Below are 26,313 nucleotides of genomic sequence, written 5' to 3'. Positions count from 1 at the left end.
AGACAGCTGGACCAATCATATGATGTACTGTAGTTAATGACTACACAAATTGTTATATAATAATAATAATAATAATAATAATAATAATAATAATAATAATAATAATAATAATAATAATAATAATAATCTAATCTAAATCTATATATATTAATAAATGAGATGATTTGGGCTATTTGTCCTTGGATGGTGAAGCCAATTTGATGATGTGGCAACCATTTGTTTAGTGAACCTTCATTTTGGGAGGGAAAATGTCCAATTCTCAATACACAAACCAAATCATAAGTTGGACGCGGGATCCGGCAATTTTCGGGTCAAATTATTGGGTTTTCAAACACACCTTATTTGGATCATATATAATTGTTCTCAAACCCTAAATCTCTCATTCTTCTCTCACGCCGCTTTGTGGATACTCATACGCTCTTTGTAATCCATCAATCTCTGCAGTTAATCGATTCAATCCCTTGGTAATGAAATCCTTTCACTTCTGTTCTAATCATATATTCTTCTCCAATCAATCCACGAATCAGGTACGATATCTTCAATCTTTGTAACTCTGTGATGTTTCTAATGTTTCAAGATCGTTGAATCCGCCACAGATTTTGCTCATCGGTATGTTCTTCTCCCACCGATTCAAACCCTAATTCCGATTTTAGATCAGGTTAGCAATCGTATCTATTTATGGATTTTGGTGTTTGATTAACTTTCTCTCCTTTTCTCCCTGTAAACCCTAACTGAAAACTTCATCTTCGTTTTTTTCAGGTCATACAATCGTATCTATTTATGGATTTTGGTGTTTGATTTCTACAGGTTTTGTTGTGAGTATCGTGATTTTTGAGTTTAGGGTTTTTTAGTTTCGAAATTGATTGATGCTTAATAATTATGTGATTAAGAGATATGGTCACAGGGGGTTCGGCTTTGTGACCTTTGCTGAGGACGGTGTTGCAGATCGTGTTTCAAGAAGGTCACTCGAGATTTGTGGACAACAGGTACTTAATAGAATATATTGGTTCTGAATTTGTAATATTGTGTACACCTATTTAATTAGTCCATTTGTTTTTTTTTTTTTTTGTGATAAATGCTTAATGTATTACAGTAGTAAAGGATACATCAACACCTATTGATGATTACTGATGATGGTTGTTCAAGTGGAGGCTGCCACTATTTGGACAACCCACCTAAACCAGCGAATGGTTGCTTATGACAGGATGTATGTAAGCTTGGATTTTGATGATGTAAGTATGGAAGGTTGATTTTGGATATACTATTTATGAAAATAATTAATATTGATACCATTTCGGGTGTTTCATTTCGGGTAAGGATCCGATTTTGATATTCGAAATTCTAATTTGTTATTCGAATCGGACCGGATTTTGGGTTTTCGAGTTTGATTTGAATAAAGAACACCCTTGCATGTAATTATGAATTTACTTTAATAATTTTAATGTTTTTCTTTGAATTTAAGTTTTGATATTATGGAATTAGCAGGTGGCATCTATAAATCAGAGCGTTATGGCAGGCTGTTGGGTTTAGCTTTGCGTCAAAGGAGAAAATGTGAGATTACTGATTTGTATATGTTTGTATAGTTTATCTAACGAGGCCTAATGCATTATTTTGTTTATCTCGGATCTGAAAGATTTGTTTGGAATTAGCAGGTGGCATCTATAAATCAGAGCGTTATGGCAGGCTGTTGGGTTTAGCTTTGCGTCAAAGGAGAAAATGTGAGATTACTGATTTGTATATGTTTTTATAGTTTATCTAACGAGGCCTAATGCATTATTTTGTTTATCTCGGATCTGAAAGATTTGTTTGGTGAAGATGTAAGACCCTAACTCGTAATTGACAAAAAGTCGCAGCGGAAGTTTAAGCCATAAAATTTCTTTCATTATAAATACCTTAACTTATTTAAAATTTAACTTTAACATAACTCCTTCACATAGATCCCTCAATCGACTTATTTATTAAGTAAAAACATAGCTTATGTTTACTACATTATATACATCAACGTTCCCGTACAATCTCACTAGTGACTCGGTCCTTGATCTCTATCCCTTGAAGATCCTTCGTATCTCGTACTACCTGCGCTCACCACATAAAATTCATAAACGTCAGTACGCATCATAAACATGTAAAATTCATTCACGTTTAATTTTCGTTCCGTTAACTCTTTACATTCCGGCTTTCCATCTGATCATACGACCCGCGGTGAGACTTCTTTGCTATTCCTGCGTTACACTTCATCCACCATGGCACGCCATTAGTAACATGACCATTCAAACATGTTAGAGCCATATATATAAGCATATATACAAGATCCTTTCTTTCATGCACAACAAATCCTACTTCATGGATAAGTACCTACACACGTATGTTCATACACATCTCATACCTACATACATACATGCATACATACTTACTTACATACATACACACAAGCTTTATTCCTTTGTGTACATTCAATCCCATTTAATACATATATACATACTTTCATATATGTATAGTCATACATCTATTTACATACACCCGAAAACATACATGCAAACATAAACTCATCTACACGTACATGCTTACATACTTACATATAGTTATATAATGCATATAACGTATTTAGATAGCCTTCACACAAGTTTAGAGTTGAAGAATGCGAAAAATATGAAAGAACCAGCAATTGGCGCAAGAAGACACCAATCTGGCGCAACCTTGTGCCAGTTCTGGCGCAATACAGAAGACATCAGTCAGGGGCGCAACCTTGTGCCAGGGGGGCGCAACCTTGCGCCTGGTTCAGACCTGCAACTTTCAGCATGACGAATTTTTACAGTTTTGGTCATAACTTTCTCATTTCTTGTCCGTTTTACCCGATTCTTTTTCCTACGCGTCCGTAATTTAATTCTCCATCTTATGGAGTTAAAATCCAACATCCAAATTAATAAAATTTCAGACTTTTAAGTCTTTGGCTTACTACCATTTTTACCAAGAATTGACCCGTTCATAATTTTATCACACCAACATGTTTACTTGAACTTTAAATTCATGAAATTCATTATTTCAATATCTCCTATCATATAAAACTCAAATCACGGGTTCCTTACGTGATAAAGTCCCGTTTACGCTTAAATGCTTATTTTAATACTTTCAATTATTTCATACCGTACATAGCTTCCCTTCATTTACAAACAAGAAATCCTTATGTATACTAAGAAGTGAGTCGAAAGTCACTTACCTCATAGACCCCATGCTTCTTACTTGATATACCGCTTCCCTTGTCTTGTTAACTCCGAAGGTATAAGTCCACATTTCCGAGGGCCTATCCTTCATTAACATTTACATACACATGAATGTTAATCCACAAGCCAATGGTAATTAATCACATCAACAATCGGCTTTCATGTCATGTTGACTTCCGAGCATTCAATATCAACACACGTACTTGTGATCCTATCCACCTAACCTTTTCACATTTAGACTAATCGTTGAAACATGGTCCTAGCATCAATGCTTTCGATTAAGATTCTACATGTCATCCCTTACAACACATTACTTTCATGATTACCAAACTAATGAATCACATAATATGTATCATTTACAACAACAAGGTTCATGGACCTCTAAGATGCCATCTTTTACCGATTACATGACTATTATAATTGAAACATGAAATTCACTCGAGACACCTTCCTTTTTGCATATTTACTAACACTAACACAACCAACTCATTATGCTAGGAATTTACACTCTTCACGGACACAATATCATCTATTACCACTAGTTAAGCATTTCATCAAACACTTGGTGTGCATACAACCTACTATGCATAGTTTACAACTAGTTTAGGCATAGTCATCTCCTTCTAAATTCCAATCATTAAGAAAGTGCTCAAAATCACATTCCATTCATAGAATTAATCCTAGACTAACATCACATAACCTATTTCAAGCTAGGAACAAGTACATCAAACAAGAATTGGACATGGGTAGAACACCCATGTCGCCACTTTCATTCATAATTGTGAGTTTCACTTTAAATCATCAAATTAATTGAACCTGTTCATAACACATAATCTAAATGGTGATTCTAACACCTCTACATGCACAATTTCATACAATTTCATAGTTTGATCATAACCCAATTCATACAAACATCATCAAATCCAAAATTACAACTTACCATGTGTTTGTTAGGGCTAGATGATTGTGTATTTGGGTCCATGCACAAGATTAAATCTTGAATTCCACTCTGATTCTGTGATTTAGGGTTTGAGAGGGCTCCCCCCTCTTTTCTTCTCCTCTGCTCGAACCCACATACGCCCAGAATGGGCTTTTATGATTTTAATTTTTGTTTTATATTTTGCCTTTCTCTTTGCCCATTTTCAACCCCTCATGTTTGTCCCTTGTTCATACTTAACCCAACTTCATATCCTTATTTGTTTTAAACAAAACACTTAACTAGGTTTAATAACCTAGTTATTACATTTCCTTCTTTTAGATGTAGTAACATTCTAGCAACTAAATAGTTCGAGTTTTGGGGTGTTACACCATGTGTTAGCCACTAAAGCATAAATGGGTATAACTTTAGTCATTTAGTACTTCTAATCCCACACACACTTAACTATGTTAAATAACCTAGTTATTCGTTTCGTGCTAAGTCATATAAGAACACTTGGCAATTATAAACATTCGGGTTTTGGGATGTTACAAATCTACCCCCCTTAAAGAAGGTTTCGTCCCCGAAACCTTCCTCGTTCCTTCTCTTACCTTTCTAACGTACTAATTTAATGGGCACATTACAACATAATTCATTTATAATTATGATCGTACGCATTGTGATCTTCTTAGATTAGTAATTAACTTTCATAATCACACGCGAATCAGGGTCTGATCCAGAGCTCTTATTAGTGTCTTTCATTTTATATTGCCAGTTTCTAGTACATACGATCACTTAACATTTCATTCGATGAACCTTTTTCCAAGTGCATACAATTATCACTCGTATAGACCTAAGGTTATAACTCGTTTCTAGCTTCCTGCTTAACCATATTACATCTGTACATTTACTATCCGGGATAATTCGATTCATTTCATACTACTCATACATACATATCACATGTCTTCACGCAATCCTACATACGTGCATACCTTCGTGCGTACTCACTTGCGTACATAAAACTAGCTTTCCTACTATAAACGTACCCACGGTCATACATACCTTACTTACATAACTTCTATATACGTGTACAGATGCATACAAACGTACATACTTGCTTATCTACTAAGGTGCATACCTATATGCTCATGAGAGGCTTTACGAATCATCGAGTGATACTCCGGGGTGCGTTACGGATCACTCGGAAATGCAACACAAGACAAAATCAGAGAATCGGGCTAGATAACCCGTCGGCGACGGGGTGGATACCCGTCGGCGACGGCTTCTTAAAATGCCCGTCGCCCAACTTTCCCGTATCCAGTTAAATAGGCCGTCGGCCAAAGTGGTGGTTTTGGGAGCCCGTCGGCGACGGGGTGGGAGCCCGTCGGCGACGCCCTCTTGAAACGCCACTTTTCTGCAGTTCCGTTCCATCGTTCGTACGCACTAAAACGCGCGTAACTTTCGAACCGCTTACCCTTTTAACCTCCCGTTTCTTCCTACATCCACTTGTAAATTCACATTCTATCAAATGAACTTAAAATCCCATAACCGCCTTAAGGAAAATCTTAACTTACACGCTATCGGCTTATTACCCTCTTACCCACAATTCGACCCGTTCATGCATTCATCAACGCAACTTGTTTGTTTTACCATAAACTCTTATAAACCTAATAATATTAGTGACATCTATCATAAAATAATAAGTTCTTAGACAATTTGCATCCTCTTAACACATTATCGTTCATATACTTAGTTTTGACCCGTTAAGGGTATTTGCACGTTAAATGGTTTATGGCATACTAAGACCATACTCTTCGCTTCCGTACTTGTCCAAGACATTACACTAATCAATCACTTGTTTCTAAACTACTTGTTACAATCCGTTTGCCCAAAATACCCATCAAGGGCATTCCAGTCGACTTTAATTCCATCATTTACGACATAAGACTTTCCTACATATTTAACCTCAAACATCATATTTAATTAATTTCAACACTTTATTACTTACTTGAACTAAGAAGTGATTACGGAAATCACTTACCTTATGCGTCCGTGCTCGTATCCGATTCCTCGCCTTTTCTTGACCCGTTATCCTTTCATGCTTGAGTCCGTCACGACGTGATTCCTATACTTTCATTTCATCGAAACCACGCTCTTATTAGCATACTTATTTGTACATGTAACAATCATATCATTCGCATAATTCATACTTAACTTTCCTTAGTCATTACTAACAAGCATTAAAACATCTAATCAACTTCATATCCTCTCCAACACACGTAATTCATCGGGTAATCAAAATTAACACATATTAACATAACAAGTATCAAACGACTTCCTATAATCCTGCTTTTGCAATAACGAGTCAAATCATGCTTCTTGTGCTTGTTGACTTCCAAGAGTCAACTATTAACCATAGGTAACTATCAACTTATCAACATATGCCCGTAACATCATAATCGACTATACGGACGACATTGTATACATTTTATCGTACACTTACGTAACTCTTGCATTCACATATAGTATGCATTCCATAACACTTTTATATAAAAGACCAATTCCATAATTTTCTACATGCAACACAAGATTTTAAAGTTAGTCATCTCAGTTGTCGAATCATAATCACTTCATTTTAGTTCCATCCACATATGAGCTTTCTTCTTTCTTACACATTCAACTACCCAAGTAATTGGGTTTGGCATAAACACTCCCAAATAGAGTTAAGCATACACATTCGACTACCCAAGTAATTGGGTTTGGCATAAACACTCTCTCAAAGAGAGTTAAGCATACACATTCGACTACCCAAGTAATTGGGTTTGGCATAAACACTCTCTCAAAGAGAGTTAAGCATACACATTCGACTACCCAAGTAATTGGGTTTGGCATAAACACTCTCTCAAAGAGAGTTAAGCATACACATTCGACTACCCAAGTAATTGGGTTTGGCATAAACACTCTCTCAAAGAGAGTTAAGCATACACATTCGACTACCCAAGTAATTGGGTTTGGCATAAACACTCTCTCAAAGAGAGTTGAGCATACACATTCGACTACCCAAGTAATTGGGGTTTTTTTTTTCACTTTTAACATAAATTCTTCTTTCTATCCGTATAACGGATTAAGCTTCTAGCATTCATAAGAGCATTCAAAGTCACCCGTTCAAAACGGATGGTAGCTTACTCTTGCTCGACTTGTTTGCTAGAAACGGTCGGCTCGCATAGCTTATCATAACCTTCGTTAGCATAACCAAATCCGCAATGGTTTGCTATTTCGTATTCGCTACAACATAGCGCCCGCCTGCTACCCCGTTCTACCGGGCATACCTGCAATAATTGCCACGGTCTCACGAACGTCATATGCTTCTTGCGTACTGGCCAGGTGCGCAATCCACACACTAGTTTCGCGCCTTCGTGTAATCATCGCCTTATGCCCGAGAGATGGGTTTCAGTTTCGTGCATATTTCTAAAACTTCCCCAAGACCACATCATGGTCTTTCGTTTAATAATTACCCTCCCAAGGAGACCCTTTCCTTTTTATTTTGACATCGGTACTCATACATATTAGTATTGTGTACCTGGGTTAATTTGCCTAGTGCACCTTCGCCCGCCTTGGCGTTCATCCTATTCTGCATTCACGGATCACCCTCTTCAAACTCTTAAGCTTACCTTACACATAACACACTATTAGTTTCCTTCAAGTACATAATCTAATACATACTTACATTCGCTTTTGCATTTAGGCCTCGATCGAGTCTTAGGTTGTACGGGTTCTTGGTCACGAGAGCACACCGGTTTGAGTTCAAGTATTTACCTCCAGTTACTTGATTCCCTCAAACCTGGGCTCTGATACCAACTTGTAAGACCCTAACTCGTAATTGACAAAAAGTCGCAGCGGAAGTTTAAGCCATAAAATTTCTTTCATTATAAATACCTTAACTTATTTAAAATTTAACTTTAACATAACTCCTTCACATAGATCCCTCAATCGACTTATTTATTAAGTAAAAACATAGCTTATGTTTACTACATTATATACATCAACGTTCCCGTACAATCTCACTAGTGACTCGGTCCTTGATCTCTATCCCTTGAAGATCCTTCGTATCTCGTACTACCTGCGCTCACCACATAAAATTCATAAACGTCAGTACGCATCATAAACATGTAAAATTCATTCACGTTTAATTTTCGTTCCGTTAACTCTTTACATTCCGGCTTTCCATCTGATCATACGACCCGCGGTGAGACTTCTTTGCTATTCCTGCGTTACACTTCATCCACCATGGCACGCCATTAGTAACATGACCATTCAAACATGTTAGAGCCATATATATAAGCATATATACAAGATCCTTTCTTTCATGCACAACAAATCCTACTTCATGGATAAGTACCTACACACGTATGTTCATACACATCTCATACCTACATACATACATGCATACATACTTACTTACATACATACACACAAGCTTTATTCCTTTGTGTACATTCAATCCCATTTAATACATATATACATACTTTCATATATGTATAGTCATACATCTATTTACATACACCCGAAAACATACATGCAAACATAAACTCATCTACACGTACATGCTTACATACTTACATATAGTTATATAATGCATATAACGTATTTAGATAGCCTTCACACAAGTTTAGAGTTGAAGAATGCGAAAAATATGAAAGAACCAGCAATTGGCGCAAGAAGACACCAATCTGGCGCAACCTTGTGCCAGTTCTGGCGCAATACAGAAGACATCAGTCAGGGGCGCAACCTTGTGCCAGGGGGGCGCAACCTTGCGCCTGGTTCAGACCTGCAACTTTCAGCATGACGAATTTTTACAGTTTTGGTCATAACTTTCTCATTTCTTGTCCGTTTTACCCGATTCTTTTTCCTACGCGTCCGTAATTTAATTCTCCATCTTATGGAGTTAAAATCCAACATCCAAATTAATAAAATTTCAGACTTTTAAGTCTTTGGCTTACTACCATTTTTACCAAGAATTGACCCGTTCATAATTTTATCACACCAACATGTTTACTTGAACTTTAAATTCATGAAATTCATTATTTCAATATCTCCTATCATATAAAACTCAAATCACGGGTTCCTTACGTGATAAAGTCCCGTTTACGCTTAAATGCTTATTTTAATACTTTCAATTATTTCATACCGTACATAGCTTCCCTTCATTTACAAACAAGAAATCCTTATGTATACTAAGAAGTGAGTCGAAAGTCACTTACCTCATAGACCCCATGCTTCTTACTTGATATACCGCTTCCCTTGTCTTGTTAACTCCGAAGGTATAAGTCCACATTTCCGAGGGCCTATCCTTCATTAACATTTACATACACATGAATGTTAATCCACAAGCCAATGGTAATTAATCACATCAACAATCGGCTTTCATGTCATGTTGACTTCCGAGCATTCAATATCAACACACGTACTTGTGATCCTATCCACCTAACCTTTTCACATTTAGACTAATCGTTGAAACATGGTCCTAGCATCAATGCTTTCGATTAATATTCTACATGTCATCCCTTACAACACATTACTTTCATGATTACCAAACTAATGAATCACATAATATGTATCATTTACAACAACAAGGTTCATGGACCTCTAAGATGCCATCTTTTACCGATTACATGACTATTATAATTGAAACATGAAATTCACTCGAGACACCTTCCTTTTTGCATATTTACTAACACTAACACAACCAACTCATTATGCTAGGAATTTACACTCTTCACGGACACAATATCATCTATTACCACTAGTTAAGCATTTCATCAAACACTTGGTGTGCATACAACCTACTATGCATAGTTTACAACTAGTTTAGGCATAGTCATCTCCTTCTAAATTCCAATCATTAAGAAAGTGCTCAAAATCACATTCCATTCATAGAATTAATCCTAGACTAACATCACATAACCTATTTCAAGCTAGGAACAAGTACATCAAACAAGAATTGGACATGGGTAGAACACCCATGTCGCCACTTTTATTCATAATTGTGAGTTTCACTTTAAATCATCAAATTAATTGAACCTGTTCATAACACATAATCTAAATGGTGATTCTAACACCTCTACATGCACAATTTCATACAATTTCATAGTTTGATCATAACCCAATTCATACAAACATCATCAAATCCAAAATTACAACTTACCATGTGTTTGTTAGGGCTAGATGATTGTGTATTTGGGTCCATGCACAAGATTAAATCTTGAATTCCACTCTGATTCTGTGATTTAGGGTTTGAGAGGGCTCCCCCCTCTTTTCTTCTCCTCTGCTCGAACCCACATACGCCCAGAATGGGCTTTTATGATTTTAATTTTTGTTTTATATTTTGCCTTTCTCTTTGCCCATTTTCAACCCCTCATGTTTGTCCCTTGTTCATACTTAACCCAACTTCATATCCTTATTTGTTTTAAACAAAACACTTAACTAGGTTTAATAACCTAGTTATTACATTTCCTTCTTTTAGATGTAGTAACATTCTAGCAACTAAATAGTTCGAGTTTTGGGGTGTTACACCATGTGTTAGCCACTAAAGCATAAATGGGTATAACTTTAGTCATTTAGTACTTCTAATCCCACACACACTTAACTATGTTAAATAACCTAGTTATTCGTTTCGTGCTAAGTCATATAAGAACACATGGCAATTATAAACATTCGGGTTTTGGGATGTTACAGAAGAAAAGATAGGATATTTTGAATATTCCAAGCAAATAACAGTAACGATCTAGCCGTTATGTTGCCAATTGTTGATCCATTATACTCTTTTACACTGTTCACAAATTACCATGGTGTTGTAGGTGGAGGCAGATGCTTACGTGGAAAATGAAGCCATAGTGACTAAAATGAACCTGTTTTTTGAAGAAGCTTTCCATTCCTCATGTGAAGGAATGATGGTAAAATCTCTTGATGTTGAAGCTGGTTATCTCCCATCAAAGTGTTCGGATTCTTGGTTAAAGGTTTGTTTGTTTCATGAGTCGGTACATGTTAAATTATTTTTAATGCTCAATTGGTATAATATCATTTGCAGGTGAAGCGAGATTATGTAGAAGGTTTAAATGATTCCTTGGACTTGGTTCCTATTGGTGCTTGGTCCTATTGCGAATGGGGAACAGTAATCATCTTGATCCTTCTCTTTGATATTTATGGATTTTTAGTTTTAATTCACTGAACTGTAAAAATGATGACGGTTAAACTTTTCACATGCTCTTTTATGGCAGGCTGTTGGGTTTACCTTTACGTCAAAGACTAAAATGTGAGATTACTGATTTGTATATGTACTTATAGTTCATCTAACGAGGCCTAATGCATTATTTTGTTCATCTTTCATTCAGTTAGGGTTTCTTCAGTTAGGGTAATGTGATGATTGTGGTTCAAGGTAACGACGTTAGGGTGATTCTTCATCCTTCATTCATCATTTTCGATTTCTTCATCTCAATTGGCTAATTTATTTTCATCGATTGTGATCTGTCCTTCACCAAGGCTATCGATTTGAAGATAATGGATTCCAGCAACCAAAACTTCAACCAATCAAGTACCGAATTGATGAATCACTGTCACAAATTTTGGGTCACTACAATCAGGTTCTTCTATAGTTTTTTTTATAATTAAATGTGAATGTGTTTATTTCTTTGTCGAACACACAAAAATATATGCTAAATACCTGTTGTTTGCAATAATATATAGTGTTGACAATATATTCCTTTGGACTAAATACCTATGGTTTTGATTCTCTCTCAATCGTCGCTGCCAAGATCTTTCGTTTTCTTTTTCAACTGGTAACCATCGATCAACTATCTATTTCTTTACTTTTAATTATTGATCTTTGTTCGATTATATCTTAAGTTCAGACAAAAAGAATTCACGATTATGTGTGATTTGAGTTTATTTGGTATGACAAATATGTCCTCTATGTTTTATATACAAAAATTTATTAAAATCTACTACATGTTTTGAATATCAGGGGGTTATAAATTAGGGGTCTTGAACCCAAATTGGGGATTTTGATTTAATCAAGTAAAAGTAATTTAATTGCAAAGAAAGATTTATTGACATCGTGAAAGAACCCTAGAACCATGTTTATATACATATTAGAATTTCAGTGTCCTTTGAATGAGGAAATCACCATTTTTAAGGAATGTATCAGGTGCAGGTTGGCAAAATTTTTACCATTTTGATGTTTTAATATCATTACATAACACTTGAGGTGAATTGTGTTTTTTAGGTGATTGAAGCTGAATATGGGGAAGGGTTTGAGATTTTTAGGCCAGATGGGCCCTTGAAAGTTGATGTTGTAAGTATTTTACTCTGTATTACTCTCTCTTGGTGGATATATTCTGAGGGTGTGTGAGTTAGGTGTTCCTTGGTTTTTAAAATGCATGCGTCAGTAGTGCATAATGAGCGCAACAAATGATGTTGTGATGAGACGCATCGCTGTAGTTGATGGGCGTTGTCACATGACGTGGCACCTTATGCAGTTTACCAATATTTAAACAAATTAGAAAATTACAATGGGTCTGAGTTTTTTCAATTCTGATTGAATAAATCTAACCATTCATCGAGCAATGGGTTTGAGTATTTGAACACATTAGACCATTGATTGAGCAAATCTAACAAGAGATGATGAGAATATTTTTTTTTGTTTTTAATAGTTAACAAGTTTAAATATTATATATCAAGTGTTTAGTATTTTTTTTTTAATAATGAATGCCTAGCATACGTGATGCTCACGCTTCACATCAAAGCGCATCGGAGCGCCACAAGCTTTTTAAACCAATGTAGTTGCTACACTTTTAAGTTTTGATTCAAACCTGTTTCTTTCTTGTGAATTGAAAATTTGATCCTTAAGCATATTATTTGGTGATTTGATTTAAAGATTTCAATTTCTATCTCTTTGTTTCGGAAAAACATGAGTAAATTATGACATTTTCTTTGTAATTATGTGTTAATTTTATTCATAGAAGCTAAACATGTAAGATTGTGGTTGGTTTTCTTGCAGGATTTTTTAAATGATAGATTACAAGAGGGTTTTCTAAAATGGATTCGATACGCGATGAAACCTGATGAAGCTTATGGACTTATTTTCTCATGGGACAATGTGATGGTAAGTTCTTGAATATTTGTAGGCCATAATGCAAGCCAATTAAATGATTTACTTATTGATAAACTAAACGTACTATTCTATTTGATTTTTAAGATGAATTTGTGTATGGCGGCCAGTCGGGTACTCAAGCTTTAAAATTGAGTGCTTGGAAAGAACTTGCACGTGAAGAAGGAAAGGAGATTCCTGAGGATGATGATGTATAACGGCTTTTGCTCCATGGTGCTCCTGATCATGTTTTGCATAAGGTTGTAAAATTCTTGATATTCAAACTTACATTTTCATGTTAATCACGTTTAAGAAGAAGCTTTGTAGTTTGTATTTTCCCTATGTTACCTACTTGATTTATGTGATTTTCTTGATTTTAATTTTATCATTTACTGTTAGGTGTTGTCGTGGGAGAATGAAGCATGTGAATTGGAAAGATTAACATTGAAACTCTCACAGTTATATAGCAACAATCTTCTAATTTGTTTTTTTTTTCTTTTTTTCTAATATACTTAAATAGTTAAGTTATTTAATTTTTGTGTTTGGTGTCATTACTTTGGATGATAACTTGATTATTTAATTGAAAGAAGTGGATTGTTCCATCATTATCGTTACAAGGGTTTATTATCTAATAATGTGATTGGTTGCCATTTCTGCTACAAATAAGTACAAATTGTTATGATATGTATGTAGTTTGTCCTATGCATCCCTAAATCACCATATTATAACTTCATGATCTCACTTTCATGTGTGATTAGATCATGAATCTCTATGAAACTAACATGAATCATCAATTTCTAGGGCAAAACTTATAACACAGTTATGATTCAACACTTTAAGAATTGTAGTGATAGAAAGATCTCAAATATTTATTGCAGGTTATGTGGTTGCTGAAGCAAGACGCGTAAGAGAGACGCATTTTATGTTGTTGTGGTTATAAACTATCCTTTATATATACAAAAAAAAAACATTACATATACTCATCTTGCTTTTCTATATTTTTATGGCTTTTTACAACTAGAAAAACTTTAAGAAACCGAATTAAAAATTTGTGATGGAGATAAGGGAAAGAGGATATTTTAGAGGTTAAAAATGTTATTTATATACTTTTATTTATTGTAAATTAAATTTTCCTACCCGGAAAGTTTCCGGGTTATAACCTAGTCTAAACTATATAATAAAAGAAACCACTTTAAGGACACTTATCATCATATTAGATCATCTCTTATAGATAATTATTGTTTTAATTTAATCTCTTCTAATTAATTATAGATAATCCTCGTACTAAATATTATTTAATTTAATATCTTATATTATAGATAACCCTCCTACTAAATATTATTAGTTTAATATCTTATGGATAATTATTATTTAGTTTAATCTCCTTCTCATTTATAATATTATTGATTTGAATTAATTATATTTGAGCATTTTGTTTAGTTTGGTATCAAATAGATTTTACGAAACTTAAAATAAATTAACTAATATTATTTAGGAAAATTGGTATTTAATAAACCAACCTTTAACCAGTTGGTAAATAATAATCCAATCTACAGAATTGGTATATAATAATCCTACCTATCAATATGTTGGTACTCAATGAACTTTCGTTAATTTTTTTTAACTGAAGTTAGTTTTTAAGTTTTATTTATTACACAAACAGTCCCTGTAGTTGTAATTTACTAGTTTTAACTATTTTATAAACCTTAAATCGAGGAAAATGAGGATTTTCGAGTGTTTTTTTTGTTTCATAAAATAGTTAAAACTAGTAAATTACAACTACAGGGACTGTTTGTGTAATAAATAAAACATAAAAACTAACTTCAGTTAAAAAAAATTAACGGAAGTTCATTGAGTACCAACATGTTGATAGGTGGGATTATTATTTACCAATTTTGAAGGTTGGATTATTATTTACCAACTGGTTAAAGGTTGGTTTATTAAATACCAATTTTCCTATTATTTATCATTTATACATTTACGTAGTTTTAAATAAAGGATTAAATTTATTGAGACTTTGTTAACAAATTTTGCAACAAAGGAATAATCTATTTTTATCACGAAAACCAAACTTTGTATTAATATATTAAATATTTTTATTTTCACTATACAAAATTACATTTACTCGACCCATGTAATACATGAGCTTTTTAAAGATATAACTTTTTATTATTTGATATATAAAATTAGATTTATTCAATTCGTACAATACATGAGGTTTTTTAAGGATATATATATATATATTTTTATTATTTAGTACAGAAAATTACATTTATTCAAACCGTGTAATGCGCATATTTTTAAAAATGTAATTTTTTTATTATTTGGTATATAAAATTACATTTATTCAACTTATTCAATTCGTACAATACATGAGGTTTTTTAAGGATATATATATTTTTTATTATTTAGTACAGAAAATTACATTTATTCAAAACGTGTAATGCACATATTTTTAAAAATGTAATTTTTTATTATTTGGTATATAAAATTACATTTATTCAACCCGTGTAATAAATTTGGTTTTTTAAAGATGTATTATTTTATTATTTGGTAGACAATATTACATTTATTCAACCTGTGTAATACACGTGGTTTTAAAGATATAACTTTTTTTATTTGGTATATAAAATTACATTTATTCAACCCGTACAATATGATTCTTATAGATATAATTTTTTGTTATTTAATATATAAAATTATTTATTCAACCCGTACAATAAATGAGGTTTTTAAAGATATATTGTTTTATTATTTAGTATATAAAATTTATTTATTCAACCCCGTGTAATACACGGGGTTATAACCTAGTAATAATAATAACAATAATAATAACAATAGGGGAGAGATAGTGTACAAAGTGTCTAAAGTGTAAGAAGTGCTTTAAACCATTAGATCTTTGATCTAATGGTTGAGATCAATAGGGACCAAATTATAAATTGTGTTTTAATTATTTGAACTGATTTGAAAATTGTAGGGGTAATAGGGTATTTGTATATGTTTCAAATTAGGTAACATCTTCTAAATTCTAGCGATACATTCTTAAATTCTAGCGATTCAATTTTAAACTTATTCTAAAATCCGGACATTCTAAAAAATCCAGAAATATGTAACTGCTACAAGAAATATATAACACTATACATCCATCATATAACACCGTATAACACTATGTAACATCATATAACACTATGTAACACTATATAACAATATATAGCACTATACATCTATCATAGACATGCTATCAGAAAAATATAACACTATAACACTATATAACTCTAAATAACACTATATAGCACCATATAACACCATCTAACACTATATAACAGTATACATCCATCATATAACACTATATAACACCAAAAAACACTATATAACACCATATAACAGTATATAAAAAGTATGTAACACTATACAGTTCTGAACGAGATGACACAAATTCGTAGATTAATTCTTAATTCGTATTCCTATAATTAAGGGTGACGGTTATGGAAGGTTATCAATTAATTAAATCAATAAGAAAATTACTTGTTTACCCTTTTGAATTAATTTAGGTTGAGTACACATGTCATCTCCACAATATTTCTCACACTTCTCACACTTTTGAATTAACCAACAACAACAACAACAACAACAACAACAACAACAACAACAACAACAACAACAACAACAACAACAACAACAACAACAACAACAACAACAACAACAACAATAATAGCACTACTACTAATGGTAGTAGTAATACTACTACTGTCAGCAAAACAACAATAGGAGTAGTAATATTATGATAACAATATTATTATTACTGTTGTTATTGTTAATTATTACTCGTACTATTATTTTAATTATTATTGTTATTTGAAAGAAGATTTATTGGAGGTTTAACAATTAACCTCCATTGTATTTGTTGCTTCTTGAATAGGCAACATGAAGTTGAATTGTAGCGTCATCTAAACCCATATTAGCTTGTCCTTTATCTTTCAAAACCTAATTTTATGACATTAGTCCCAAATCTATCTCTTGTCACTTTTATGATACTTTTAGGCCACAAGATTAGTCTAGCGTTGTTGCGTTGAGATATATCAATCGATACACATGATACTTGAAGTGTTTGGTTAAATCTTGTACTATAAGAAATGATTAGTGTTACGCGTGCTACCAAATATGTTTTAAATTATTAAACATAAATATAGATACAAAAATCTCAAACTTTTAAATATGGTAAACTGGTGTTTTTTTTTCCTAAAGTTGCTATTAGAATATTACTTGCAAATTTAAAGCTATAAATTGTTAAGGTTATGTGTGATCACTTGTTGTTGTATCAAGGGAAATAAGTCGATTGCCCCCTTTTATATGGAGTAGTGTTAGATATGAGTAGTTTTCGATTTTATATATCAATTGTAGTAAAAGTCAATTTAATTATACTAAAAACTTTGTTTGAATTAAAAGCATAAACTCACCAGAATACAATTTACTTCAATAAAACGTATAAAGATGAAAGACAACCGCTTCTAGTTTCAAGTTTAACAAAAGTACTTATGTTTACTGATGCATGTTACATTTGTATTAAAATCACATAAACATGAACTCTATTTTTAACGAATTAATTATGTCATGGTTTAGGAATATATTGGGGTAGTTAGAAGTAGGCGTAGAGTAACATTTGTCATTTAAAAAAAATTATGGTATGGTTTATGCCATTCTACACCGTTTGCCTTAGTCCCAAGTCAAGATGGATTCTACCTGATTGGTTGAATTACAATTTACAACTAAAGCATCCCTAAGTTATAACAGATCTAACAAATGTAATTAAATGTGTAGAAAAAACAGTCTTCGTGATATAGGAATTGCATGTTCGTAAACTAGTGTCGAAAGACATTGTTCGCTTTATCCAACGAGAGTTTACAACTTTGTTTTTGCTTACTAAAGTACATGCCACCCAATAGACATATTTTCGACCTAAGTATGCGTAATTGTGAAGTTCTTTCAATCACAGCCAAAAACCTTAACTCTGGAACACAATTTTTGATATTAATGCTCAGATATTTATTATAACGTAATGTCTATCATGTTTGAAACGAATATAAGATTTATCTAAATATCTAATGTAGGTTATTTGTTTCCTGAAAATACTTCTAACATGTGTGACCACTTTTAGATTGAAATCTTTTGATAGGTTACTAGAAATTTCAATCGGAAAATTCACAATTACAAGAACCAACATGTGTATCTAACCCACAAAATAAGACCAAAGTTAGTGGTTTATATGCAGCTAACCATCGCATTGATTGGATGAATCGACACAATGCTTCATGAAACAATTTATCGGTTGCTAGTTAATTCAGTTGACGCAAAGCTATGCGAATGTTGGTTTTTGACGGATAATTCTATTATGGATTCAAATGAATCGCTTTCTTAACTTCGTCACGAGGAGTGTTAGATTGTTAACCTTTGTCTTAAGTAGTGTCGGTTTGATAATCTCCATCTTTTTCACTTTCGTTATCAGAGATTGAGAGTATTTGCATGGTAACCTAAACCTTTGCCACCCTCATGATGTTTTTAAATTTATTGCTATTAAATATTAATATGTTTATTTGGATTCCTTCTTAAAATGTATACTAGATCGGTCTGTTTTCTAGGTTTCCTATACATAAATAACCATAGCCAAACTACACATATCTAAAACAAAAGGAAACCATAATCAAATCATCTATTTCTCAAATGGTTCAAGTTCTTAGTTATAACTCAATGTGGGGCTAGCCTACTTGGTAGAAGCTTATGCTTCTTAGTGGAGAGGTCTCAGGTTTAAACCTGAGCAAGGGTGAGTATTTAGGATTATTGGTGTAATAGAGTAGGAGCATGTGTTGTCATTCAAAAAAATAAAAATAAAAAAGCAACAACTCGATTTAACCATAATCTCATATTGCAATTGACGCCATTCACTTTTCTATTCTTTATTTATTTAGTTCTCAAGTTGTTCAAGTTTTTAGTTATAAATCGATTACTCGACTTCCTATTATAACCAAAATCTTGTCTCGGAATCAATGTCCATCACTTCTCTATCTTTATTCATCGATTTCTCAATTAGTTCAAGTTTTTAGTCATGACTTGATTATTTAGCTTTCTACTTTAACCTTGATGTCGTCTCATAACTGGCACCCGCCACTCCCTTTTATATTCTCAAGTGGTTCAAGTTTATACTTATGACTCAATCATTCAAATTTCTACTTTAACCCTAATCTCGTCTCGTAATCGACGTCCTCACTTCCCTATCTATATTCATTGATTCTCAAGTGGTTCAACTTTTAGTTATGACTCAGTTATTCCGCTCTCTATTTTAACCCTTATCTCATCGTGCAATCAACATCCTTCACTTCTCCATCTTATTCACACTACACCATTTCAAAGCCCATTTTGTTACCAACACAATCCCATTTCAACAAATCATGGATATGCTAAAAATACTATTAGTGCATCTCCAACGCTTGAGGTGGGTCTGAAATCAGACCCACCACCTCAGCACGACACATCACTCCAAACCTCTATCTAAAAGACTTACATTTTTTCTACCAACGCTAAACCAATCCAAACCTCCATATCTCACACCACTTTTATATAAAAAACAAATTAAAAACAAAATGTGTGTGTTTGTGGTCCCCACACAAAAAACGAACCGGACCTCCCTCGCCAACTCCTCCATTGCCACAACGGTCCGGTTTCCTTTCGGGCTTGATCCGGATCTCCGCGTTGAAGATGCTCTTATACTCCTATAGTATGACCCATTAATCCTTTTAGGGGTACAAACTTGACCCATACTCACCTGGCCCATAGTATGACGGCCCATTAATCCTTTTAGAGTACAGACTTGGCCCATACTCACCTGGCCCATGATCACACCACCTTCTCACAATCTCACTCAAATCACCCAAAACACATCATCATATGTTTCCAACTTCCCATTTCATTCTCTCTTCTCTGCAACAATCAGGCGATTTTGATCTGTAAGTTAACCTAATTTCCAATCTCTATATCTACACACAACTTATCAATCATATCTTTTCTTCATCACACACAAAGTTTCAATCTTTATAGGATCAAATGGGTTGCACTGTTAGAGACAAACACATCCGTACAAATCGGAGACCCCGTGTTCCCAAATCAGATTCCGATTCAACCGATAAATCCTTAGCCAATAAATTGAATTTCCAATTAGGGTTTAATGAATTGTCCCCAAATTCTGATTCAAACCCTAGTTTTAATGAAAATAGTGGTTGGGGGTACTGTACGGAAGAACAATTGGAAGAAATCTTGATGAAAAATTTGGACTTTTTGTATAATGAGGCGATTGCAAAGCTTGTTGCTTTAGGTTATGATGAGGATGTTGCATTGAGGGCTGTTTTGACTAATGGGCATTGTTATGGTGGGATGGATGTGTTGACTAATATTTTGCATAATTCGTTGGCGTTTTTGAATAGTGTGTCGAATGGGAGTTCGAATGGGAATGAGGGGGATTGTGTTGTGAGTGAGCATGTTTTCGATGATTTGAGGCAGTTGGAGGGGTTTTCGTTAGCGGGTATGGTGTGTTTGTTGCAGCAGCTTAAGCCGCAGTTGAGTAAGGGTGATGCTATGTGGTGTTTGCTCATGAGTGATCTTCATGTCGGTCGAGCGAGCGTGATGGAAATCCCGGGTTCGAGTTCGAATGGTAATGGTAATGGTAATGGGGATGGTTGTAGTAATGGTGAGTCGAGTGGTCCGGTTGTGAGTAATGTGGAGAAGATGAGTAATGATTCGGTTGGTGTGACTCCGGCTTTGTGTCGGTTTCACGGTGGATGGGGTTTCGGAAGTGGCGGAACGGCTGATTTTCCGATGAGCCGGTTTTTATCGTATGCCGCTTCGGAATTGAGTTTGCAGAGGGAAATCGAGTGTCCGAAGAGGTTTAACCTTACTCCTTCGATGAAAGTGCTTTTAAAAAGAAACGTAGCGATGTTCGCTGCGGGATACCGCGCGAAGAAAAAAGACGCACAAGTTGGTCCAAGCTCGTTGTCAAACGGGCATTCGTCAAACGCGATTGAAGCAGTTGCTGAAAAAACCGAAGAGGCGGTTAAGAATCAAGAAGGGGTGAACATGATGTTGAGTAAGTTTCGCGATATGAATCTCGAAGGTGATACGGAATACGTACCCGAGGATCAAAAAGACGAGATGATCTTGAGTCTGATGCATCAAATCAAAGATCTCGAGAAACAAGTGAAGGAACGGAAAGAATGGGCGCATCAGAAAGCGATGCAAGCTGCGAGAAAACTCAGTAACGATCTCACCGAATTGAAAATGTTACGGATGGAACGGGAGGAGACGCAACGTTTGAAACAGGGGAAGCCGACGGTTGAAGATCCGACGATGAAGCGGCTTTCGGAGATGGAGACTGCTTTGCGGAAAGCGAGCGGTCAAGTTGACCGTGCGAATGCGGCGGTTAGACGGCTTGAAACGGAGAATGCGGAAATCAGAGCGGAAATGGAGGCTTCGAAGTTGAGTGCTTCAGAATCTGTTAATACGTGTTTGGAAGTTGCTAGAAGGGAGAAGAAGTATCTGAAGAGGCTTTTGGCTTGGGAAAAACAGAGAGTTAAGTTGCAGGAGGATATTGCAGCCGAAAAGAGGATGATCGTTGAGTTGCAAGAAGAGATGGTGCGAGTTGAGGCGGCAAAAAAGGCAGCTGAGGTATGCTTTTTTTTATCGCGTATAGTTTTTTTATATATAAACTCATATATTGGCTGTAGTTGTTATGTCTTTTAAAAAAATTAAACGTATTTATAGGGAGATTTTCATATCGTTACAAACTTCTTAAACATCATATAGGGTTGGAATAATTTCGGAACTCTAAATAATTGCAGAACTTTCAGAACTCGTAATAAACAATCATTTATAGATATATTTTTATATTCAGGATACTTTTATCATTTCTTATATGTATTATTATGATTACATACATGTTAAGAGTAGTTTACATATGTGTAATTTCCAAATTATATATAATATATATATGTGTGTGTGTAATAATTAATTAAATATATGTAAAAAAACTAGTTTACATATGTGTAATAATAAAATTACATATAAAAAATGATAAAAGTACACTAAATATAAAAAATATATTAATAAAAAGATTGTTTATTTGGAGTTCTGAAAGTTATCTAATTATTTAGAGTTCTGAAATGAACTCAACCGACATCATATATATCTAAACTAAAATCAAGATAAAATTGTTTTTCGGGTTTTGTTATTTTTTAGTATTCTTGAAAGTTTCACTGTTAAAAAACATACATTGAAGCTTTGGTGTATAATAGGTTTTCGGTTTCGATAAAAGAACGGGTCTAAATCTTCATGGGTTTCTTAAAATTTAATCAAGAGTTTGATGGGTTTGATTTTTCTGATTAAATTTTATTAAATTTCCAAAAAAATAAGAAACAATCATATTGGTTATGTGGGTTATGTTCTTCCTTTTAAATTTCCAAATCAGTGTTTTCTTTTTTTTTTAAATAATAAATTTGAATTCCGCAATAGGCAAAGTGGAAGCAAGAACAGAAAGCTAAAGAACGTGCGCTTGCACAAGTTGAAGAAGAAAGGCGTCTCAAAGAGGCAACAGAAGTCAACAACAAAAGAAAGCAAGAAGCTTTACGTTCCAAAATCGAGTTAGACTTCCAACGCCACAAAGACGACCTCCAGCGACTCGAACAAGAACTCGCACGCCTCAAAACGTCAACCAATTCAGACAACAAGCATCCAACTAACGAGTCAGCAAACGAGACTCCCAACGGGTCCCACCCAACGATTGCAAGGCTGCTCCACGAACTCGACAATCTCGATAACTTCGATGAAAAAGAAAGCGGGATTGATCGGGAATGCATACTATGTTTGAAAGACGAAGTTTCCGTTGTGTTCTTGCCTTGTGCGCATCAAGTTGTTTGTGCTAGTTGCAACGATGAGTACGGGACGAAAGGGAAGGCAACGTGTCCGATCTGTCGTGTGGTTATTGAACAGAGGATTCGTGTTTTCGGGGCCAGCTCTTGAATCGGAAGCAACCGAAGTTAATATATATCGAAAGGTGAAGTATTATGGTAAGCTTGTGGATATACAGAAGAATGAAGGATTGTTGTTTTGTTGTCTCCTGAATTTGTGTTTTGATCAAGTCTGCTATATTACTAAATATTTATAAATAAAGCTGCAGAGCATGTACCTGTTTGTCTGGCAGACAGGGTTGCTTGTGCATTTTACATAAGTAAAAGGTAAAAATAATTGGTCTTTTAATGTGATTTTCTTTTTTTTTTTTTTTTCGAACGGCAATTGTAGGGGCTAAAGGACCCACTACCCCACAGGGCAAGACAAGCTCTTAAACCCTGCCCAGGCCCAACTCCATACTGAAATCCCAATATGTAGCTCTTAAACCCTGCCCAGGCCCAACTCCATACTGAAATCCCAATATGTACACAGTAGGAGTCGAACCTGGGACCTCCCCAGAGGAGAAACCTTACGGAAAACTCCCTTGACCAACTGGGCTATACCATGTGGCGTGTGATTTTCTTGGCTTGTGAAATATGTTTCACTTGTTTTTTTAATGCATCTTCTGATTTACCCATATATGTTAACTAGGGATAAAACATAATACAAGTCAACCTATTTGTAACTAATGAATAAATGAGCCGACGAAAGATTCGGGTCAAAAACCGTTTTGGTGGTTGTGTACAGTTGATGTTACGTACGCTGACACGACATGGATGCAACTGTGCAAAGGGAGACTGGAGTGGATGACGAGTTGACGACGTTACTCGGTTTAGGTTTTAAGGTATGGCTAATGTAGCCGTTGTCTAAATGGTCGGAAAGTAACTAGGTTTTAACTCTTACTCAACTCATTTCTGAAGTATACAAGATTAGTTGTTGGAATTCACATGGTTTGTTGGAAACTGGCCAGAATTAAGAGGTTTTGGCCGGGAAATATACAATTTTTTTGCCAGAATCGCCGATTTTTGGCTGGCCGACTAGGACCGACTAGCGATTAATAGACTGATTAATGAAAAATTACTCAGTTAGTTACTGGCTGACTAGCGATTAATCGCCGCCTAGTCGTGATTTTTACAACACTGGATATTAGTATAACAGAAGGCTCTCGGTTTTGTTATATAAGTCAAAAAGCTATGTACTTGTTAATTATATTCTAAAGCTAGCCCCACATCTATATGATGGTGATTTTGTATTGGTATGAGTTTTTTCAATCTACCTAAACTGGTCAGGGTAAGATCTTCATAATTCTACACTATCCAAAACTGATAGTAGAAGTTTAGGTTCTTACAATCATAGTTGGGTGGTTTATAACAAAAACAAATTAAATTGTAAAGAGGGCCGAAGTTTTATTTTATTTGTTTTGGGGCCTAAAATGGTTGAGCCTCCCTTACATTCCAGAGCTTAAAAAGTTTAATTAGACTATAAGGTATGGTTTCAGATCTTACAACTTTTAGTCTTAGACTTGCATTCTGTTTGTGTGTGTTTTTTTTTTTTTATATCTTTATCCCTCAAACTTTTAGCATTTACACTTACACCTCCACAACTTTCTAAAGACTTGTAATGGAGTTTTACATGCTTATTTTTATCTATTTATCGGTATAAATTCAAGTTGATATACGTTTTGTCGTAAATGTTTCTAGAAATGACTCGTCGTGTTTGTTTTTATGTATGTTTTGAAAGAGTCCTACTATTTACACCTAACCTTTTGCTATTTACACCAAGTGATATGATATTAACAAATTCAAATTTGTGTTTTTCTTTTATAACTTCCGAAGTATAGTCTTTTATTCAAAAACAAATATGGTTTTGCGATGTGCTTATTTTTATCTACATTTTAATACAAATTTTGCAAAAAATGGAGCCGTATCAAATATAATGTTTTATAAGTCGTTATAAAATTTTATATTCCGTTTTTTATAAAATTTATAAATTGTAGATTAAAACAAGTACATTACAAAACCATATTCGTTTTTTAAATAAAACATTATATAACGAAAGTTATAAACGAAAAACACAAATTTATATTTGTTAATGTTACATCACTTGGTGTAAATAGCAAAAAGTTGGGTGTAAATAGATACACCCGTTTTGAAATAAATATTGTTCGAAAACGAGTCGGCTCAAATATAATACGCTTTCATTTGACGGTATAAAATCAAGTTGCTTTACGTTTCCACGCCGCCACAACATTCTTTAACTTAAAAAACATTATTTTCTTACACATGTCGATATATATTCAAGTTGGTTTATGTTTCGACGTAATTGTTTTTTTCGCAAATAAGTTGAGTCAAACATAATACGTTTTCCTACTTATTTTTACGTACGTTTACAGTGGATCTACGTCAAACGTAAATCTTGTTCGAAGACAAGTCGAGTCAAATATGATACCTTTTCATTAGACGGTATAAATTCAAGTTACACACGACGAAATTTTCATCAACAAAACCAAGTGTCGGCGCCGACACGGTAACAGTTGTGGCCTTTCATTGCGCTTAATGGGCGGCAGGGATAATAGTGGCACTCCCCTATTGGCCCAACAAATTTACAATTTTATCCCGATTTAAATTTACGATTTTGCCATACGTTCAAAATTATGTTTTCGCCCCCGCTTAAAAATAAATTTACGCTTTTGTTCCCAGCTAAATATTTCAATTTCCCCCCGGTTAAAAATTACGATTTTTACCCGTTTCAATTTACAGTTTTGTCATTAGTTTTTTTCCCTTAAAATTACGATTTTGCCATCAGTTCAAAGTTATGTTTTTACCCCCACTTAAAAATAAATTTACGCCTTTGCTCCCAGCTAATAATTCCAATTTTGCCATCGGTTCAAAATTACGACTTTGCCCCGTATAAATTTATACTTTTGTCATTAGTTTTTTTTTTCTCACAGCTAAGTTACGATTTTGCCCCCAACTTAAATTTATATTTTGCCCATCGTTTTTGTTTGTTTCCCAGGTGAAATTACAATTTTGCCCTCAGTGTAA

General features: G+C 34.2%; 2 protein-coding genes across 33 annotated transcripts; both read left to right on the top strand.

Annotated features, from left to right (window-relative positions):
• Positions 1-390: 390 nt before the first annotated feature.
• Positions 391-13,896, top strand: LOC110864537. Of its 32 annotated transcripts, none has more exons than XR_004859971.1 (14): positions 391-464; positions 597-658; positions 905-986; positions 1,094-1,232; positions 1,486-1,551; positions 10,995-11,153; positions 11,225-11,449; positions 11,529-11,572; positions 11,677-11,777; positions 11,881-11,972; positions 12,419-12,487; positions 13,193-13,297; positions 13,391-13,542; positions 13,682-13,896. XR_004859971.1 is itself a non-coding variant. In XM_035974352.1 (8 exons), the coding sequence occupies exons 2-7, from the start codon at positions 11,557-11,559 to the stop codon at positions 13,430-13,432; spliced, it is 357 nt and encodes a 118-aa protein (XP_035830245.1). In that variant the 5' UTR covers positions 11,400-11,449; positions 11,533-11,556; the 3' UTR covers positions 13,433-13,542; positions 13,682-13,896. The 32 variants fall into 32 exon arrangements, 1 of the variants encoding a protein (XP_035830245.1); XR_004859982.1 differs by having other exon boundaries at positions 393-464; positions 891-986; XR_004859974.1 differs by having other exon boundaries at positions 393-464; positions 578-658.
• A 6,279-nt stretch (positions 13,897-20,175) lies between these two features.
• On the top strand, positions 20,176-23,578 carry LOC110864536 (MND1-interacting protein 1). The gene is made up of 3 exons (XM_022113628.2): positions 20,176-20,280; positions 20,372-21,991; positions 22,835-23,578. Exons 2-3 carry the CDS (start codon positions 20,378-20,380, stop codon positions 23,339-23,341), a joined length of 2,121 nt encoding a protein of 706 aa, XP_021969320.1. The 5' UTR covers positions 20,176-20,280; positions 20,372-20,377; the 3' UTR covers positions 23,342-23,578.
• The last annotated feature ends 2,735 nt before the right edge of the window (positions 23,579-26,313 follow it).

Source organism: Helianthus annuus, chromosome 6 (genome assembly GCF_002127325.2).
Source record: "Helianthus annuus cultivar XRQ/B chromosome 6, HanXRQr2.0-SUNRISE, whole genome shotgun sequence".
In the NCBI taxonomy this organism is placed as follows: Eukaryota; Viridiplantae; Streptophyta; class Magnoliopsida; order Asterales; family Asteraceae; genus Helianthus; species Helianthus annuus.
The sequence above is the reverse complement of the archived record's forward strand: the minus strand, read 5'-3'. Positions and strand labels throughout refer to the sequence as shown.